General features: G+C 33.6%; 2 protein-coding genes across 15 annotated transcripts in view; one reads left to right on the top strand and one right to left on the bottom strand.

The window, feature by feature from the left end:
• The window catches only part of LOC106881190 (girdin), a 176,959-nt gene extending 165,800 nt beyond the window's left edge, over positions 1–11,159 (top strand). For 9 of the 12 annotated variants that reach the window (XR_008265197.1, XR_008265198.1, XR_008265201.1 and 6 more), the window contains 3 exons: positions 3,986–4,119; positions 4,915–10,094; positions 10,495–11,159. Coding sequence is in view for 3 of the 12 variants with exons in the window: in XM_052971764.1 (XP_052827724.1) it covers positions 3,986–4,119; positions 4,915–6,326; positions 10,495–10,507 (1,559 nt within the window). In the remaining 9 variants the exon portion in view is untranslated. Of the gene's footprint in view, positions 1–3,985; positions 4,120–4,914; positions 10,095–10,494 lie in introns of those variants that run through there. The other 3 variants (XM_052971765.1, XM_052971766.1, XM_052971764.1) reach the window with 2 other exon arrangements.
• Positions 10,810–22,253, bottom strand: part of LOC106882998 (heterogeneous nuclear ribonucleoprotein U-like protein 1) — a 24,754-nt gene continuing 13,310 nt past the window's right edge. For 2 of the 3 annotated variants that reach the window (XM_014933851.2, XM_014933853.2), the window contains exons 10-19: positions 22,065–22,172; positions 21,680–21,802; positions 19,012–19,140; positions 16,727–16,895; positions 16,142–16,297; positions 15,600–15,764; positions 15,387–15,475; positions 14,625–14,831; positions 14,384–14,523; positions 10,810–11,388 (exon numbers count right to left, since the gene is read on the bottom strand). In XM_014933851.2, the coding sequence (XP_014789337.1) occupies positions 11,319–11,388; positions 14,384–14,523; positions 14,625–14,831; positions 15,387–15,475; positions 15,600–15,764; positions 16,142–16,297; positions 16,727–16,895; positions 19,012–19,140; positions 21,680–21,802; positions 22,065–22,172 (1,356 nt within the window). In that variant the 3' untranslated portion in view covers positions 10,810–11,318. Of the gene's footprint in view, positions 11,389–12,506; positions 13,378–14,383; positions 14,524–14,624; positions 14,832–15,386; positions 15,476–15,599; positions 15,765–16,141; positions 16,298–16,726; positions 16,896–19,011; positions 19,141–21,679; positions 21,803–22,064; positions 22,173–22,253 lie in introns of those variants that run through there. The other variant, XM_014933852.2, reaches the window with a different exon arrangement.

The raw sequence follows: 22,253 nt of genomic DNA, 5'->3' as shown, positions 1-22,253 counted from the left end.
CCCAATATTATGTTTTGTATAAAGTTATTTCCAAGACTGAAGAACCACTAAAACCCAGATAGAAGGTATAGTGGCCCTTATATATCAGTTATTATATCCAAACCAGGAGGTTGAAATTAAATCAATATTTACAACTAAGCGATACTTTTAATACCTTCTGGCAGGAATGAACTGTATTGTGATCCATTGTACAAAGTGTGCACAGTGCTTGACTTGCTATCTGAGAAGTATAAAATCATATATGTATCAGTAAAAAAATTTCAGTGAAGTAATGAGAAGTTATAAGATTAGGGTATGTTTCCAGCAACATCTACCAGCTAAGCACACCAACAAATAGGGCATCAATGTATGAGAGGTCTGTGAATCAAACATAGGCTACTGTGAGCTACAGCAAAGAAGCATAATGTAGAGAGTTAAACTGGATTGAGATATGATGCGTGGTCTATAGCTGAGCCTTTCACCATCAACACAGACATCTGTATTTTGATTGTTTTGGGAGTGTTTTTTCTTCTAATAAAAAAAAGGATACATCCTCCAGCTGAAAAAAATAAATGAACTGTGCACCTCATGGAAGGACAGACAACTAGTAACTACCTAATTGAACGTATCCCAATTATGTGGAGACTACTTTTCTCAAACGCACAGAACTGGAAGAAAAGCAAAATTAACTGGATAGAACAAAGAAAACATTGACTTCCATAAGATTGAAAAAACAAATGGTAGGAAAAAATATATGTAGAAAGCACTCATTGCAAAAGAAAAAATCTACTAAAGTGTATCAAGTTGAAACCTCTTTTATGTGTTCATTTGTAAAGTGCTATTTTGTAAATAGTAGTTGACAATTTCATGACAGGAATATAGGATAAAAATATTTCATTAACTCTGTAGTTGGGCAGAGATGCAATTATATATTCCTTGCATTTGAACACAAACAATGTGCAAAAATAGGAAATATATATTAATTTTCAATTTGTACACACCTGTATTCACCAGTTAAAGAGCTTTGTTCATTAAAAACAAAATTCTGTTAAATCGTGTAAGAGTAGCTTGCCAATACTGTATTAACTGGTAAAATAGTTTTATACTTACTTTTCAATGAAAATGTTTGAATGAAATGTAGAGAAAGAATAAAATCTTATACTGATTATATCTGCATTTAATTTACCTGCTCTTGAAAAATGATAAAATTGTTGGAGGTGAACATTTGGGTCATTGTTGGATAATTTTAGTAACAAAACAAACAGATAAAACACATTTAATGTTTATTCACAGTCATTGGTTTTTACACCCATTAATTAATTTCACCTTTCCATGGATGTCAAATTTTAAAAAAAAATGTAAAAGTACATAATTGTAAATCTACCTCCAGTTTTTTTATTGATTACCAAGCCATGAGCATGGTATCCCCACCTGACAATGAGAATAGTGTCCCACCAAAAGCCTTCTCCAGATTGACAAATGTGTTGTGTTTTTTTCTTGATTAAGAACTTTACTGTAGTTACCTCACTAAGAAGACATCATCAATGATCCCATGTCCTGGCACAAGCCTAAATGGCATCACATCTAAGCTAATTCTCTCCATGATTATCTTTAACTCTCTATACCATTTATGTTACTTGGTCCATGTCTCTATCTATTGCATCTTCTTTGCCTTTATAACAATTGATAATGACGCTATGCTGGTTATTGGCAGGCAACACTTTTACTGCCTGATTGGCCATGTGAATAACTAGTAGCATCCCAACAGCTATCCTTGATAGGCCTGCTGCTTTTCCTGTCTTCATATCCTTAATAGCTCTATCTACCACATAGGAGTTAACCTCAATAGCTGGTCCCTCTCCTGGCTCCACTTTGGGTAAACCCACTTTTTCTCATACATTCTCCTTATTTAGACATCACCTGTGTTACCATTTCCATGCTACATTCTTCTTAACATGTGAAGGTAGGTGTGCCACTATCATTCACACCTATTGCTGTTGACATCCTGATTACCCAGATTTTCTTGAAATCCAATACACCTCATTTCTGGTTTCCATGTCATAGAACTGTAGCAAACCACTTACTTTCAGCTTTCTCTCTTGCTACATGTCCCTGACACCTAGCTTAGCTTCTTGGTAAGTTCCTGTCCTCCTCTTTCCTTACTTGTTTCTTTGCTTTTCTGACTCTGTACTATCCTACCCCATGTCACTTCCACATGGGACCTTCCTCCACTCATATCTTAGGCTCACAGTAAGATTATCTTACAGTAATACCCAATTATTCTCTACTGCCTACTTTCTCTCATCATAAGCATTGCATAATACCTCTGGCAAGTTATGCACTGTAATAATAATGTTTTTGCTTTTGTGTGTGTGTGTGAGAGAGAGAGAGATTTTTCTTTAGTTTCTGTGAGACTAAATGGTTGATTTAGTATAACATTGCAGTCAAAACAAAACAAGAGCATGATTGGTTTCCTGATTCAAATACTGTCCACAGCTTTAAGCTTTATTGTATATGAACTATGAAGTTGAAAAAGTTCTTCCATACTCTAACCAGACCTAAGCTTTAAAACTTTTAGATATAACAATGAATTTGAAGCTCATGCAATATTAAATAAAAGTTCATTACAGAATTCTGGAGTTCAAGAAATAAACCTACAGGTTTGGCTTCTATATTCTCTCCTTTGTATTCAACATTACTGAGATGACACAACCCTGGGTGATGATGGTAGATGATAGAGACAAAAGACCAATATTACACCATAGTAATTTAATTACTTATCTGAATGACAAAATAACTTCACAGAAATTTAAGTAACGATATCATGTAGGTGAAGATGTGATTCTGTATTTATAACAAATCTCTTATTTGATACATTACTAAATAGGTACACGTATCATCTGCTACATTATTTAATACATATGAAATGGGTGCATGAAGCAGTTTATATTTTTTGAAGAACAGTTTGGAATTAAATAGCTCTTATTTAGAATGTTTTTAAAGACACTAGACAGGGATTTTTCTGAAACAAATATTAATCTTGCTCTTTTGAGTCCGAATCGAATGAATTTGTGATATAAGTTACATACTTTAATGTGGAATTGTAATTTAGACAGAAAACAAATTCTCAAACTATACACAGTCGTGGCTGTGTGAATAAGAAGCTTGCTTTGCAACCACATGGTTTCAGGTTCAGTCCCACTCTGCTGCACCTTAAGCAACTGTCTTCTGGTAAAGCCCCACGTCATCCAATGGCTTGTGAGTGAATTTGGTTGACAGAAACTGTGTAGAAGTCCATCATGTGTGTGTGTGTGTATGTATGTATATTTATATACACACACACACACTTGTTTGTACTTCTCATTACATGACAACTAGTGTTGGTTTACAGAAGTCCTTGTTACTTAGTGGTTCAACAGAAGACACCAAAAATAAGTACCAGACATTAAAAAAACATAATAAGTACTGTGTTCAACTAAGCCTTTCAAGGCAGTGCCCCTGTATGGCTGCTGACCATGTAAAAGATAACAGAAAAGTAAAACTGAAAATTAGTTATGTAGCACCAGGCTATCAAATAAAATATTTCTATTATTATAAATGATTGAATAATGCTAATCATAATTATAACATTCTTCTCATTAAAACATTTATGACTTTCAGTTTTATTTATTTTTTATTTTTTAATGTAAAACATGAATAGATATAAGAAATTTATATTTTATTTTTTTAATAGTTTTCATCCACTGAAATGTTAGAATTTTTCTTTTGTTTTGACTTTTTTTTAATGAGTTTTCTTTTTTTTATTTTTTGGTTTTGTAACTACTGTTGAAGTAGTTTAATCTTTATATCTATCTACCAAATGGCAAAAGGACTTTGAAGCAGTAAAATGTTTTCCAGCTGGCTGCTTTTTTATAGAAGACATCTTAAAGAAGCGTTTGCTTCACGAAATTTAAAATATAAAAATGTATCACTTCTTAAGCTTAACTCCATTCTTTCCTTTCAAAAGGCAAAATGGCTGATGTAGATGATGACTATCATCGATCCCCTTCAACAATTCATGGTAGACAATCTCCAGGCAGCGAACTTCTCACACTAGAACAATTTCTTAAAGAATCAAATCCTGATTCTCCTACATTGAGAGTAAGTTATTTCTGAAATATATCTCACCTTGCCTCACATCTACCTACCTAACATTCTCACTTCCTTAAAGTGTTCTAATGAGGATCAGCACATAACCTAAAATATTTTAAACTAATCTTTCCATCTTCATAAACAAGATGGCTAGTTTAATCCTACTTCTAAGTGAACCTTTTGGTATATTTACAAAATTTCGACATGGCAATTTTCTTCTACACTCTGACTGCTTTATCTGCACTTTTTTGTTAACTTTTACTATGGGAAAAATACCAGTTCTGTTGAGGAAAACTAAATGCGATGAATTTATAATTATTTTAAAGCATTGCATTTCATCTAAATAATTTCTTTTTAATAACCTTGCTTACACATATTAAGTACTATACACAGAGAAACTGACATAAAGCAATTATTAGAGAAAACTTTTTGTAAAAACAAACTTGGTTTGGATACACAAACTCCTGGGTGATGAAATCAAGTGACTCATTCTTTAAGAAGAGTTTTCATTTATTGAAAATATTTATCTTTAAAATTTGGTTTCTTTCTTATATGTTGTAGAAAATTAATTTTTCATTGTTATACATGTAGCTTTTGCTTCACTGCTCCTACCTTTGTCTTTCACATTTTACCTCCTTTTAAACATCCTTTCCCACCTCTTAAACCATTCTTTCCAGCTTTGAACTTTTTCACTCATTCAAGATCTTTTTCATAATTTTAAACTTTTCCATTTAAAATGTGTGTGTGTGTTTATCTGTATCTGTTAAATTTAATGTTGAAACACTTTTGCCATTTTATTTGTAGACCAAAGGTCAAGAAAGGAAACTGAACGAAGGTGTCAGTTTTTCCCAAAGTGAACAGCTGAAGAGAAATAAAATATCTGAAGGTTCTTCTAATTTGAATCCTGGTGGAAAATATCCAGTGAGAACTGAGCAAGACCATTATCAACGGCACGTTTATGAGCAGTCTAACCAAAACTCTACCTTTAACCATTCCAACTCTTCCAGACACTTATCAGAACCATATTCAAATAACCTAGATCCATCATCAAAAGTCATAAATAATTCTCACCAAGAACTGTCCAAAGTGTCTCGTAGTTCTTCTAACAATGGTGAGAGTACAGGAGATAGTAAAACAGATCTGCACTCCACCTATGTCCAGCCAGTAACTAATAAAGATGGTGTAAAAACTCCTACTCCTAAAGTTAGACGACGCTATCCAGAGAGTAATTATTTCCAGAATCACCGCTATCAGACAGACAGTCAACAAGCTGATCACTTACAGTCTCAGAATTCTGTCTCACAAGAGCCATACATTGTATTGAGGTCTGCAAAATCTTACAATCACATTGCTACTCAACAAGCACCACAATCTCATGATTTATCGAATCGGTCAGTCACTCCTGGTACTGTTGACCAGATGTATGCCCCTGCACATGTCAGTCAGTCAATGCCATACCCAGAGCCACATTACTTATCTCGTGAACAGTCTCCCATGAGTGATAACCGACAGAGTAACTTTATGAAGCCAGCTGAAAGGCCTACTTCTATGCACTTCAACAATCAACCAAATCAAGGGCCATCTTCACGCCCTACAGGATCTGCTTCCCCTTTCCCCAAAAGACCAAGAGACTCTCCTAACCTCTACAAAACGGATCCCACTCTTTCCAAAAGTGAACTGTCTTTAAATAAAAGAACATCACGATCTCCTGAGTATGCTTACGACAATGCAGCATCTAACAGCCAAACATTTAATGACTATCACTCATTAGGCATGTCTGTTGACAAACCTACATCTTCAAATAACATTTTGGAGATCTGCGAAGCAGATGAGTCTTATCCATATCGGTCTCGCTCGCGGGGTACCCCTCCAAAACCAATAAACAGAGACCCCAATAATTACACACACACTGTTACTAACAATTCTAATCACCAAGACACACACCAGATGCTGCCTACATCATCATCTTCATCTTCATTGTTACAATCACAGGCTGGATATTCTCGAAATTCCAGTGCACAACCAAGTTATACAGGAGGCAATGTGAAAAATGCTCCAATGGCAAGAATCTCCCCACAAACAAAACAACTAAATACCCAGCAGCACCTCAGTCTAAGCAATGCCACTACCACTACCCCCACCACTACAACTACAACCACTAACAGCAACAGCAAGTCATCTGACGAATCAAAGGACCCCAAAACCAATTCTGTGTGGTATGAATATGGTTGTGTATAAAAACATAGTCTTCCCCCACTTTCATTGCTGCTCTTTATAATCTGTTAACATGTGGTTGTTTTTGCTGACCACTTTCTGCCATCTGCTTCCATTTCTACATTCCAAACCATAATTTAATCTGCAGATTAAATAACCTCACCTTTGTAGATTCAAAATTGTTGTTTTCAAGTGTTGGTTTTTTCAGCTTTGTTTGCATTTTAAAAATAATTTAAAATCACTAACACTTTTTTCTATCCTTAAATCAATATTTACAATTTTCGTTCCATTTCTTGAAGGGTAATCATTAGAGCACCATCACTCCCATCCATTTATGCTCACAATTCTAATGGTCTCTTGAAAATCTTCTAAGGGCTTCATTAAAAACCTATCTTAGGTGTTTGCTATGCAAGATGGGATAGAGCATTCATACATTCATTTTGAAGTTGGGATACACAGCAGAATTTTTTTTTTTTAACTAATCCGTAAATTAACTTTCATAATATTTATTTAAATAAAGGTGGCAAGCTGGCAGAAATATTAGCACACTAGGTGAAATGCTTAGTGGTATTTCGTCTGTCTTTACATTCTGAGTTCAAATTCTGCCGAAGTCAACTTTGCCTTTCATCCTTTCAGGGTCGATAAATTAGGCAGTCAATCAGATTGATCCCAGTTGCATACTGAGATCAATCTGATTGATTGCCTCCTACCCCCAAAATTTCGAGCCTTGTGTCTAGAGTAGAAAAGAATACATTTAATTTTCGTTAGAAATGTATACAATTTCACCCCTGCTTCAGATTTCTTTATTTCTGACAAGTTTTAAATTTCTTAACAAAGAGTATGTAAAGTTAATACCATTGATGAAACATTCCGGTTTTTTTTTCCATCTAAATTGTTCAGTTTCATAATAACTGTAACAGCAACTATATTTCATTTTGTCAATGTTCTGCTCTGGAAAGATTTAATTCTCCAACATATTTAAATTAGGATCTGTTCCATTTTGATTTGAGAACATTAGAAGTTCATTCGAAAGGAAAACGGTATGTGAAATCAAGGGAAGTGGGACAGAGACTAAAACTGATTCTGTATTTATTGGTTGTTTCAAAATTGTTTTTTTATTTTCTGAGAATTTTGATTAATGAGGTGCTCTGCATTTTTGTTATCAGTGTTGCTTGTTCTATTTATTTTGTTCAAAAAAATGCAACCATCTTAGCACCAAACAAAAATGTTATGTTTCGTAACTTTGCTTATTATCATTGGCCTTGAGTACCAGTCATGCACTGGGGTGGTTTCAACTGATGACACCTAAATTGTGGCTTTTGTGTCCTGTTAAAAACCGTTTTAAATCTTGTCTGTCATTGCCAACTTTGCCTTTTGTCCCTACATGATCAGTCATTAAAACCAGTACCAATGAGTCGATTCCACTGACTTTTCTTTTTGTCCCGACAAAGCTTGCTCCACCCCATACTTAGAGAAAATAATTCTATTAGGAATGTCTGTGTAGAAGCAGAAATGATCAGTCTTGTGGTATATATTTACATCACTACATTGTGAGTTCAAATCCCATTAGGATTGACTGTCTTTCCTTCACACTGAGTCTTAAATCCATTCACATTTTCCAATAAAATAGTGGGGATGTCAACAACATATACCTGTTTGTTTTTCTAATGTAAGAATTATTCATTCATAATAATGCTGCAGAAATGATAGCATTAGACTAAATGCAAGCTACTGCACATTCAATGTATCCTTGTTTCAGTTTAAATGACTACACTCTTTCCCTCAAGTTTGTGGCCTTATGCCAAAATGAAAATCCAATATTGCTTCTTCAGTATCAAGCATTTCTGGAGTTCAAAAATTTTTCTATGTAAAAATAGGCTTGGTGTCCATGAGTTTTCCCAAGAATTTTTAATTTTATCCCCCTCCCAAGGCAGGTAACACTTCATCTCAAGGCTAAACTAAATTTTGTAAACTAGACCTTCACTTCTATATTTTAATGTTTTCCCCTCAAACATGTCATATTTGGAAGTTGTTTCTGTAAAAGAAAAAGAAAATCTGAGGTGAAAATGGTTAAGGCAATGGACTAAATGAATCACATTGTTTTGATTTTCTCAGTTGAAATCCTGCCAGAGATGGAATCATTTGTCATCTCAAGGTTAATTAATAGTAAAATAAATTACAAGTTGGTTTTATCAACTGTTACTTGATCCTCAAGTGTGCATCCATTGTTACCATTCATGAAACATCACACATTTGCTCTTTCTTGCTATTCTATATAAGTATCAAAGCTCATCCTCAGTGCTATTTATCTCATTGGTGCAATATTTAATAGTTATTCAAAATTGTCTGTGATTTCACCACACCTTTCTTTATTTCAATTCTTTGAGGAAAGTGAGTTTAAACTATTTTAACAAATAACACCCAATTTTGTTAGTTTTTATTGTTTTCTGTTGCTCCATACTAAAGCTTGCTTTGTGATATTCCCAATTCCATTAATTGCCCTCTTTGTTTATAATCTTTCCATGTGAGAATCAATGGAAGTGCTATCATCCAATACCATACAAAAAAAAAAAACACAAAAAGTATTTTACATTTGTGAAAAAAAAAAATCATTTACAAATAAAAACATTTTAAATACCATTTACAAATAAAAACATTAAAAAAATTTTAATTGTTTACTTGATAGGTTTTTAAATTTTAACAGTATTAAAAAGTAGATTGGTGGCAATTTTCTAATTGCTTAACTAGAAAACTTTGCTCCTGCCTTTTGTGGACAAACCATTTCATTTCTCTTTGCAAATTTTTTCAAAATGTGGAATAATCTTGACAAGACATAATTGTACACATCTGATAATTTGTACAAAAAATGTCACATTACCATGAAATAAATACTATTCAGTATCACATTAACATTGGTACTGAAGTGGCTAAAGTTGCTTTCTCATTGACTTTTTATTATACTATTCAACTTCAAGCCTAATGAAGACCTGTCATTTGATACCTAAAATCTGATCAGACATTTTGTTTACTTCCAGCTTCAGTCAGTCATCGTGTTTTCCAATAGCATTAGCAACCTTATAATGTAAAAACCAATGAAATCTTGAAGTGCAACTCGGTTGTCGCGCTTCCAAATCTAAACCTGGTAACTTTAGTGGCAGTATTTAAGCATATTCTTTAGAAGCTACCTTGTAAACTCAGCATTTACATCAGAGCTAGGCTGCATAAATGTTACTATAGTGCAGAAAATATTGCTATTATCCTGTATCATTCATTAAGTTGCTGTTATTTTGAAGAGAAAATTAAGGTGAAAATAGAAAAGCTTGCTTTTCAAGTCAACCCATACTTGTTAAAGATGGGCACAGAAACAGTCTAGAAGCCAGCCACACTAATTCTACTTAGGAATTAGAAGTACACATATGCAGAACACTCAACCACTTACATGCTAATGAGCAAGTAATTTGGTTCCTAAAAAGCCTCTTTGTCTGTCAGAGATCCACATCTGCACCATTCAACTACATTTTCCTTAAAAGCTGAGTCTAAACACAAAAAATATACGAGGAAATAATACCAGCTCCAACAAGTTCAGTAAAATAAGTTAAATTTCAAAATCAACTTTTCTAGGCTGAGCTTCTTAAATTTCCCACTAAAATTTTTTTATACATTTATTAAGTACATGAGTAAATATGCTGGGAAAATGTGTCATAACTAGATATATTAAATGGCTGATAAAAAAAAAAAAACTCAGGATAAAACATTTTACCAAATAGCAGGTATGTTGCCTTTGTCTTGTTTACAAATTCATTTTAAAACAGTCAAACCATTCAATAATAATTCATTTGTCAATAAATTTCATTAAAAATAAAGAAATTTGATATACATCAGTCTTCAAAACCCAAATTTTTAACTGAATAGACATCCTTTAGCATTTAAACTGGTCATATCTGAACTTACACTTATGCTACATCTTCGACAAACAATCTTAAAGCTATATGGCAGCACATGATTAATTCAAAACAGAATAAGTATTACACTGGACAAAGTAATTTGAGTACTAAAGGGTTAAAGATTACAATCAATGGCTTTCAGTATGTAATAAATGCTATCTCAATTCATTAAGCCATATTCATAATGCAACTTTCAATAACTGATACACTTTTTTCTCCTCTGCAGGAAATTCCAATAATCTGTATGAATGCAACTGATACAAGACCTCAGTTCTTAATAAGCAAGTCACCACACCAGACCAGACCGCAACATTGGACTGGTGTTTTATTCCTCAATTCAATTTGGCCAAGTTGGAATGGAAAGCATTTTTCTCAAGTCATTCATTCAAACTAAGCTATTAGAAGCAGTTGCTTTCATGGACCCTGTTCACTGTCAAACACTTTAGGCTAAAATAAAGTATGGAATTGAAAAATGATTCAAAATAGTTTATTTATTTCAATGATTTGGATGAATTAAAAATTAAATGCATGAGAAGCTGTATAACTTCAAAAATATTTTAATCAGTTTCAGTTTAGTTTTTGCAAAAGAAATAGCAATATACGTGAGCACCAAATAAAGTACCAGTCAAGTACTGGGGGTCAATTTAAATTCCTCCCACCTAGGTAGAAAATACTGTCCTTACATGCTTGATAAGAGCATATTCTATCAGGCTGACCCTTCAACAGACCCTATCAAGAGGTGGTGGTCTGGTGACCCAAAAATATATAGCTATAAAGGCTAAATGTTTGAAGAATTCTGGTAAAGAACTGCCTTATTTAAAAGGGCAAGATTAATGTGTGGAGGGGGGAAAAAGTAGCTACTTTTAGTCCCCCCCCCACAATAAAAAGCAATGTACATTAAGCAGAGCTCGGTGAAACTTGATACAAAATTAACAGGTCCCCCCCCCCTCTATGGAATCCAGATTTACAAATACAGTCCAAAGTTATATAAGAGAAATCTGATGTATATTAAGACTATTGAAAGATTAAATGTAATTAATGGTACAAATCCTAGTAACCTCTCTTGTAGTCATAGGCCACTGTATTGCTCGGCTTGGAAGTTGCTGCTGTAGTTGAGACACTGAATAGAAAAAGGAAAGTAACATCAGATACTAATAGCATAGGTATTAACATAATCGAACCAAATATTTTTTTGCCTACACCCACTTAAGAAAAGGGGGTTCTACTTCTTAATTCTAATTCTGCAAGCTCCATTTTACAGAACTTGATACAATAACTTTTTTCTTTTATAAATAGTGTTAGTCTCATTAACATCTCACTCGTGAAACAGAATCAATGTTATTGTTCCCTACCCCCAGTCTTGAGAACTCTTAATGACTAATAACAATAGTGTGTATGCACAAATTTCAATCATACCAAGTATATCTAAGTGTAATCCAACATAACTGCTCTAAACATAAGACCTTTCTTTGCAATTGTAGAAAAGTTTAAACAAATCACTGGAAAATACTCAAGGCAAATACAATTGAAGTAGTGGAATGAAGCAGTATTTAACCATTGCATTCAGTAACTGAGTTTTATTTCTAATTTGTGCAAGCTTTGGATTTTTTTCCCCAACAAGAAAAATTTATACATAGCAACTTGATAAACAGCTGTTGGATTTTTTTTAAAAACTTCTGACCAAAAGTGCCAACTAGAATTCATTTATTGCATTGAAGAAATTCATAACTTGCAAGCTAGACCAACAGCATTTTTAATTGCTATATTTCTAAGAATCACAATGCTGTGATAAAAAAAAAAAATTAATGGCTTAAGATGAGAATGAAACAGCTCATTTTCTTAGAAATCTTAATATAACACTTTTACTAAAAATAAAAAAAAGTTTCTTGAATTTCTTTCAAGATAAACAACCACGGGAAAATCCCCCAAATCACTATTTCCAGAATTATACAACAATGATGGTTGTGTGGACAAACTGCTGTACATTTCAACACCCCTTGGCTAATAAACCTCCACATAAGCATCAAGATGAATTTTTTAAAAAGAAATTGATTGAACAATATATATAAATCTATTTCCTTTTATATTTCTTGCTTCATTAAGATTTTTTTAAAGTCCATTTTCCCTAAAACCATTACTAATATATGCAACATTATAGCCAGATATTGGCAAAGAAATGTGCATAGTTGAACAGGTACAACACAAATACTACACAAAGGGGAAAAGAAAACAAAGCAATAAAGGCATCATTCATTTTTATTCAACCATCCTGCATACAGTCAGCATGCTTCCTCGTCCTCTCAGACAATATAAAACAGTAATATGGTAGTTACAATGACCTGACTTCACCCAAAGGTTTCATACAGGAAACTACCACCTATGGATAATACAAAGTTCCTTGTAATGAGGGACACATAGTACATACTTTAAAATAATGGTTTGGTTGCTTTTTCTTCTCATTTCAAGTTTGTTTTTTGTTTTTTTTAATATTGTGGAGCAACGAGCATGGCCAGAGTAGAAAAAAAAACAATAACTAATACTACTACATCTGCAGGCAAGGTACATAGCAAAAAGCACTAAAACATTCAAACAGTATCTAGCAAGACAAATGTTAAAACTTTTCATATGAAGGAAAGTGAAACTTTTTTAAAAAAGTGGGGATTGGGTAAGTTCTGGTAATACAGGTAAGATGAGCAATGGGCGAGAAGCAAGTCCAGGTGAGTGTCATGCTCAGATTTTGCTGAAATAATTGAAGTTATGATACAAACTTATGAAGGAAAATAGCAGCTCCATGTGAATGGAAGATGTTTTAGTGTTCTGGCAGATGTTTCCAGGGTTTTAAGTTTCTCTTTTCTTTTTCGCTTACGTGGACCCAGAGTAGTGTTTATGTTTTTTTGTATCTTTTTTTTTTTTTCATTAACTCCGCTGTTTGCATGATGCTGATTCCATAAGTGCTATCACTTGCCCATCACCAATGCTGTATATTGCAGGGGCAGATGCTGGGCAGAAGGAGTAGGTGGAGGCAGTCTTCGTTGCCATTTATCTATGTTAATACTTTCTCCCTCTGGACATCGAGTATGCTTTACTTTTGTAGCCAGAGCCGGGGCCCCTGAAATGTGACAAAAGCTAATGTTATGGAGGGCTAATCCATGCCGTTTTTGCTATCATAACTTCAAACACTTGCCTAATATGTTCTTTCAGCCAACCAAAATTTCATTTTCAAATCAACCAGGCAACTCTTATTGAATCAATAGCTCCAGAATCCAACATGTGCAATTTAGAGAAAAGTACTTCACTACAATAACTGCAATAGGTTGGGGGAGGGTATTATGCCACGTTGCTCCCTTAGAAAAAAAGGCACTTATTAAAGGAACATGCAGAATTTGAAGGGGAGGGGATTGTTTTTAAAATCGTTCAGATCAAACAGATCTCATTTTGTAACAAGAACCCATCTGCTAAGTGCCATGGATGGATAGTGATAGAATGAAGAGCAAGAGAAGTTAGAAAATAAGCTTAAGGACAGTAATTTTAAAATTGTACAAAATAAGATTTAAAAAGCTATAAAAATTACTTGATTGAAATTAAGGGAGTGGGTGTTAACCATGTAATAAAGGTGATGCAACAATAGTACAAATTAAACTGGAAAATTATAAACAAAACTACTGTTGCAATGAATTCAAAGTTTTGAATATTGAGGATAAGTATGAAATGAAAATGAAGTACAAATGAATTTCTTTAAATGTTAAAAAAAAAACCCCATACCCCACCCTCCTGTAACTTTTAAGGTTTCTTAAAAAAAAAAATCACACCAATGTAACAGCAACTAGGAAATTATCAGCAACAGCTTAAATGATCAAATGATTTATGTCATCTTGCACCCACCCCCAAACTGAATAACATACAGGGTGATCCAAAATTACTTATTTCAGAAGTGATGGGAGTGGGGAAAATAAAAAATTCCAGACAAGCCTATATGTCATTGGGTAACACTGCTGCTGTTGGTGCTGCTGCTGCTACTACCACCTGCTTCTAGAAGATAACCCCTACTTTTAGGAAAGCGGGTGAGTGGTGAAAGAATATGGGAGAATATCTATCTTCGATAGCTACTGCCGTACCATTGACCACCGTACTGGCTCTGGTTGTTGCCACTGCCATAACCCTGATAATAACTCTGGTTGTAGTTCTGTCCCCACTGAGAATGACTGCCGCTGCCATAGCCACCACCTTGATTATTAGAGCTGCTGCCATAACCCCACTGCAAAAGAGAAAAGAAAACATATTCAGCCAATTTAAAAGCAATGTTGGACATTGATATTAGTTTAAAAAGAAACTGAACACTAAAAGTTGATAACTTACATTTCCATAACCACCAGATTGAGATGAAGAGCCCCATTGTCCACTATAGTTGCCTTGATGGCTCCATGAACCTTGACTGCCACCACCACCACCACCACCACCATATGGTCTGTTGGAGGCCCAAGAACCACCTCCATAACCACCACCACCGCCGCCGCCGCCACCACCACCACCACCACTGCGTTGTCCACCAGATCCTTGGTATCGCTGAAGTTAAGATTACATAAATGAGATTCAGATTTAATAGCTGTAGTTTAAAAAAATAATTCACTAATTGATAATCAAAAGCAAGCCATCAGTACTAACCCTATCACCATCAAAAGATCTCAAAATATCATTGCACCCTAATGAAGGTTAGGCCAGAAATTATACACTCCCCACAAAAGCAACATCTGTCTCAAATTTTCTATTAGAAAATGGATACGTAAACTTATAAAAATTACTTATATCACCTACAGCAGTCTTTTTGTAGACATTTAAAAGTAAATTTGATAAACGAAAACTGAAAAAGCCCATCATGTATGTCATTACCAAACTTTCATGAATGTCCAGTTCTGGAACATATCAGCTTATGTAAGTGCTATAGAGAGAGGAAGGGTATCTGGTCATAGAAAATCTGCTATAACTGCCATCTGACCCATGCACATGGAAAAGTGGATATTAAAATTATGACAGCTTTATGGGGTAAGAAGGAGAAAACGTACCATGGGGTTTTATAAGTAATAAAAAAGACTTGTCAAACATTAAGGTAACTAGACATACTTGTCCCTGTCTGTATCCAGCTGATCTCCTTTCAGGTGACCTTCGTTCATATCTACTGTGGGGACGTGGTCCACGAGAAGGATAGCCACCTTTGAAAAAATAGAAAAAACCTCAAGCAGGTAAGTGAACTGCAAGGTAATTTTTTGAAATAAGCTTTTCAGCCAGTAAATCATCAAGAGAAAACCTCATTAAATGAATCCTAGGTTGACTTACCTCTACCACCACCACTACCACCAGTACCATAAGCACTGCTTCGTCTGTCATTGTAACGAGCCATTGGTCTGTCACGGAAACCACGAGATCCACCCCTACCGAAGCGGTCTCTGTCACCATAACCTCCACCTCGGCGATAATCCCTTCGATCAAAGCGACCACGTCCTATTTAATAAAAAAATTTTTTTTTGATAAAGCAATTAAGTTACATGCTATCAATGCCATAACTCAGCATACATAGAAAATGCATATTCACAGTATTCAAAAACTAGATATCTCAGTATAAAGCAATATCAAATGATTGTCCCCTATTTCTAATAGCACTGGTAAAAAAAAATCACAAGATTTACAAAATTTCTAACACAAACAGGGAGCCACATCCAAATTATGGAATAATAATACTAAATACACTAGAATTAAGTAATAGCTTGATAAATTAGAAAAACTTTTAGTCCTTTAAATCAGAACAGCCATGTTCAAAATAATGTCAAATCAAGTTCCTGACAAAGTTACTTAAGGAAACCTAAATTTTAAAAACTTACCAAATCGATCTCCCCTGAATCTTTTGGAAGGAGGAGGAAGAGCAGCTGCTCCTTCCTTCCTATATTTTTCAACCAAAGGTTTAGCATCTTCCTTGTCCAATTCAGCATATGTTACAGCATCAAACAATGTGCCTTCTTCAGGAGTGCTAAAGTTGGCTAAAAGGGTAGAACTGGTTTAAGATTATATACACAAAACAAGCAAATATGTAAGATTAAAATAGGGGGTGGGGGGAAAGTATATAAATATTCTTCAGGAGGAATGGAAATCATGGAGGAAAAAAAAATTTCAAAAGAGGAGGGAGAAAAAAAATGCCCTAATACTAAGCCTGTACCCTAAACTTCATATATATATATGTATGTATGTATATATGCTCTCCTGGGAGGATAACAAATCGGTGATAGCTTTAAAGCGATGCACAGGATAGATTTTTCTGTTAATAGTAGCAATATGTTTTTAACAGCTGCGGAAGAGTTTTTCTACTGGAGTGACAGCAAGTGTCAGGTAATATTTTCGAGGCAAAATTAACACAGGAAATGAGTAGGTAATGATTCCATATTGTGCCAGTTACAGGCAGCAGGCCCTACCTTTCATCTCAAGCACCGCCTTTTCAGGTATCTCTTTGCCCTCTTCCTTCTCCCTTTGCGATATGCGTCTTTTGAACTCTTCATCAGTAGGTACTACCACAACTGCCTTGCGTTGAAAGCCTTCAAAAGGCGTCATTTTACGTCTCCGGGCTGATGCATACACGTTTGTCTAGCATGGTAATAAAGAACAATATAATCAATGTAGCTTCAGATGGCACTTCTCTCAGTCAATCGTAGACGATTGGCGTTGTCTCATGGCATATATGGTCGCATATATTAAAAACATCAGCCTCTTGCATCTGCAATATATTCTTAAAATGAAAAGATATCAATATTGTTCCTTTTTCCATCACGATGTGGTAACAATGATCAGACCGCAGCAGGCAGCAGAAGCCATCAACTTTCTGTACTGAATATCCCAATCAATTACTCAAGAACTTACCAATGCCAGCTTCATAGAGACTATTTTAAAAGAAAGAGAAGTCCACCTATTGAGAAAGAGTCAAGAGCAGTATTACAAGGAAGAGTTTGTTGGGGACAGGGGATGTCTATAGCAGCAGCACTTCAGTACAAAACAGTTGAAAACATCAGCAGCAAGGATGTTCAGGAAGCCCAGGTGATTGAATGAGAAAATTTTCAGTATTTTAAGGTTATTAAAAAGAGAGTGAGAGACAGAGAGAAAAAAAAAAGGATTTTGTAAGTGTCATTCTTAGGAAGGTGAAAGAAATTTTATGAGCTGTGGGAGCAAGTCATGAAATTTAAAAAAAGATTGGAAAGGAACAAAAAAAATATTTTTTTTTTTATCAAAATAATTCAGTAATATTAAAATTACAAAAAAATTTAGTTCAGCATAAAATAAAATAATTTATGATTAAAAATTTTTTTTTCCAAATTCTAAATATCTTAAAAACCACAAAAACTGTGGTAAAGTAAAATAAAAAGACCAATACAGTTGTTTTCATATATTTTTAAAGAAAAAGAATTAAAACTTTTAGATTGCTCTTCACACCTCCAGGTCCAATAAATGTGGGTTCAAGAATCATTTAAATGCTTTCATAAAAATATCAGCCAGAAAGCAGAAAAAAAATTCATTCACATGTCCCCCTGAAACTTCCTATGTTAAATCGTAGAATGTAACTCAGGAGAAAGGACCTCATTCTGCAAGCCAAATGTTGTTATATTGGATTGAGGCATCATGGGTATATTAGAGAGAAAAATGTGGTTCACACATTAGTTAAAATAAAGAAATCAGTTTTAGATGCATTCAAATACATCAATGTATTAAAGCAGTTATCTCTATTCATGAAACCGCAATGTTTAATCCATCATGTTCACCGGAAGTGATGGCCATTAGCTACAAGAAAACTCATTTTACTGTTACCAACATGCAATATGTATTAGGGAAGGGATGGGGACAGAATTTCCAGAAATACGGCTGATGATTTCATACATGCAACTGGTTGATTATAAAGGTTTCTGTGCTTCATGAAAATTCAGTGCAAAACGTAGAGGCATGTTTAAAAAAAAAGAAACATTTTTATATAAATAACAGCTAATTTTCAACTGAAAAGTGAAAAACCATTGAAGCAGCCAATTATTTAACAAAAATTGCTTGATTTCAAGACTTAAAAGGTTGCAACAACCCACAAATATCCAGCATCAATATACTAATAGTTAAAATAACATTGCATTAATATTTGCTATATATTCTTTCATAATCTAAAATTTCCCATTACAGAAATGAAGTGGACAATTCTTTATTGCGGTAGAAATATGCCAATCGTCAAAAGTTTTTCCAATTACAAAAGGAGAAAGAAGCCAATGCACATCTTATTACACAAGATTGAGTTTTCAACTGAATTTAGAGTGCGCCTTTAAGCTAAAATGTAAAAAGCTTCAAGAATTTTTTAAATTAATGATCCTGAAATGTCAAGTGTTTTCCTTTCTTCCTGTTATTTGTTAAGGAAATGTTAAAAATCACTGCTTTCTTCAAAAACATTTGCTACATTGTATATGCACCAATGATATCAGTTAATTTGAATGTTAACCCTTTTTCCTTTTGTTTGCTTAGATTAATAATGTACAATGCATCAATGGCTTGCTACCATTCTTGTGAAGCTAAACTTCCAACTGAGGTAATGAGATGTGCATGAAAAATATCAAGTAATGCTTATACATTTAGTTGCCACATCCTAAATAGCAGAATTTTCCACACTTAAAATGTCAGTATCCTACTGAGTAAAAAAATCTACACTGGAAAGAGATAGATAGCAATTTTACAATACCTGATCCAAGATGTAATTTCTTTTCTTGCGAGCAGCTGTCTCTATCATGCGATTCAGGCACTTTGTAGATTTGTCGATGAGGACATCCCAACGACCAGAGTAGTTCTTTTTACGAGGTAGACCCATTACCTTGGAGGAAAATATTTTTTAAAAGTAAATAAAACTGAAAAGCAAAAACCAATTGACCTTTTTTTTTTTTTTAAATAAGTGAACACATTCTTCACATCTTAATATACTTTCCTGTATTTATAATACAGATTTGGGCAACTAAGAGTCTATGGAGAAGTATCTTTCCATTGGCAGAGTGTATAAGCGTCAAATTTAATAAGCATTCAATTTTCAAATACAATGAATTAAAATTAAATGCACCAAGCAATACTTAGTGTATTTTGAACCAAATGTTCCAATTACATAAAATGGCAGACTGGTAGTTTAAGTAATGATTTTCAGAACGTGTAAGATTTCTTTTCAAAAGACATCCTTATAGCTTGAAACCAATTGACCAATTGGTTTATTCCAATTCAGTTGTTCCATATAGCACAGAGACTATATAAAATGTGAACAAAGTAGAACACAATTGGCAAAATTAGGTTATTGCCATAAATATGAGCATTTAGAAAGCTAATAATATTGAATAATGTTAGATTTAGAACATTTCACAAATATACCTGTAATCAGAGCAGTTTTGAGACAAAATTTCCTTTGTGTAGTCATATTCAAAATGTCACTTTATTAATTACATAAAATTTAGTTGTTTACAAAATTATTTCATGGTTAATTTAGAATTTAAGTGAAACAATCTGGAAAGGTTTTCGCGTTTCATTAAAATAAATGTCAAAATTCATATTTCTGTTTTTATACCCAAAGCTAGTACAAGAATTTCTAGCAGCAAATCCAGAGCAATAAGTTCTCTCATGAAAGATGTTTTGTCTTTATAACATATCATTAATGTAAGTTTAAGGGAATAAGTATGTAGTATCTATAAATACAAATTTGCTTCATTTTTAGTTCAGATAAAACTACAAATGCATCTTAGAATTATTTTTGATACAGATAATTCAAAAATTAAACTATTTGAGAGAGAAATATACATAAACCTAATAACATTACATCTTTCTTTATACTCTAGTAAGCTAAAAATATGGCCAGATAGTTCAAAACAAATATGTTTGACAAAAGACCAAAAACCTATGCATAGCTTCTAGCTGTTATTACTAACTGCAATCAGTGAATGGTTTGATCACCTCAATACATAAAACAGATTTCTCACTAACAGTATCTAATTGAGAACTGCAAAAATTGTGCAGGAAGAAAAATTAGTAAAATTATTAAAGTATAAAGAATTTACAAGAAAAGCAGAGGGCAAGTAGCAAATATAGAAAAATAACTTCAAGACAACCCCCACCCAAAAAAGCTGCACCTACAAATCCTATAAAACCTATTTTAGGATTCTAGGAAAAGATGCTTTTCCATAACCAAGTGAAAATGGTTTCACAATCTCTAACTTGTAGAAAAAAAGCAGAAGGTATGTTTGGGCTACAGTGTTACAAAGAAATAAGTCAGTCTGAAGGTTGAAAAAACAAGTGATACAAAATGGGGAACTGAAGAAAATTGTCAAGTAATCCATAGAATGTAAATGGAATACGATTTTTCTTTTTTCCCACATTGAAATTCAACATGTAATTCATCTACAGTAACATTGCTGGAAAAAACTTTTTATTATGATGGAAAGCCAGTTAACATTTTCTCCCAACTTAGTCAATGGTACAAATTTACCATTTTGAAATACGTATTTCTCTTAATGATTAATGGTAATAATTTGTTTCCACTGCTGTCTTATTTTTGACTCAAATTAAAGATGAGGGAAAAGGCAAAATTGAGCAGCATTATTGTAGAGTTTGAAATGGATGACAGGACAGTGAAAACATGTACAGCTCAACACTGATTCAAAGGATTTTGTTAGAGAGACAAGAGCCTTAAAAAATGTAAATCAAAGGACCTGCAAATGATAAAGAATGACCAATTGGTAGGACAGTTAAAGTGAATCCAGCCAGAAGTTGCAGAAGTAAATACCTGCACCACATTGGAAAATCTAAGTGTTTCTCTTTTGCTAAAAAAAGAGAATCCCATAATCTGTTCCTCAATCACATGGCAACAATGAATTCGCCAAGGCAGAGAACCAAAACGATCTAAATAAAGTCATATGAAGAATATATGAACAGCAACTGAAGGTTGGCTTATAGGGTCATCCACTATTTCTAAAAATCTTAGTGAAACCATTGCAAGAGAATACTGTGGGGAAATCAACAAAATGCACCAATTGTCCCAAGCATCTACATCCAGAGGTGGTTAATTGAAAAGGTGTAATTCTTAACATCTTCAAACATATCTCAACAAAATCTACAGAAACAGAACAGTGCTGCAAAATTATCAGCTTTCCTCAAACATCTTGCTGATTTCCTGCAAGATGTTCTTAACTAAACAGTAACTCAAAATGCCTTCAAACTTATTTCTAAGATTCCAAATTTTATGTTACCGAAATAGAATACATACAAAAGTATGTAGTGTAATGATTATTTCAATAAAATTTACAAAGCCAAATTTAATGCAACATTTTTGCAATAATATTAGGATATGCTAAACAATATATATTTCAAGGGAAACCCACCTTCATTTTTTCAATGATGTTATTGGTACCCAAAACATTGAATTTCTTCTCTGGGTTAGCTTTTGAATGTTTATCAGCCCAGAAAGTTTTACCAGCACCAGGCAAGCCAACCATCATCATAATCTAACAAAAGATAATATCAATTTAAAACAATTGTCAGTAAACATCTTTATTAAAAGTAAAATGAATGAAAAGAAAACAAAAAAAGTCAGACACCAATTAATCTAACTGGATAAATTGAATGGAATACAATACAAAAATCATATCTGTATAACAAATTAACAGTCAATGTTTTTAAGTTTCTAACAATTATTACACTTTTACAGCAGTTAATGTTTAAACAGGGAAAATTTAAAATTATATCAATGTGAATAATTTCACATACTTCACATTCCTCTTTTTTAGCAGGTGGCAACGAGCCTCTCACACGCTCTTCTAAAAGTACTGTTGATAAAAATATGAAATCATCTTTTAATGGGAACCATGGCTCTTCCTACAAATGAAAAAAAATTTTTTAAATTAAAACGTGCATGTGTGTGTATGTATGTGTATATATATATATATATATATATAT

The sequence above is a fragment of the Octopus bimaculoides genome, chromosome 11 (genome assembly GCF_001194135.2).
Source record: "Octopus bimaculoides isolate UCB-OBI-ISO-001 chromosome 11, ASM119413v2, whole genome shotgun sequence".
Taxonomy (NCBI): domain Eukaryota; kingdom Metazoa; phylum Mollusca; class Cephalopoda; order Octopoda; family Octopodidae; genus Octopus; species Octopus bimaculoides.
This window is presented reverse-complemented; position numbering and strand designations above follow the sequence as displayed.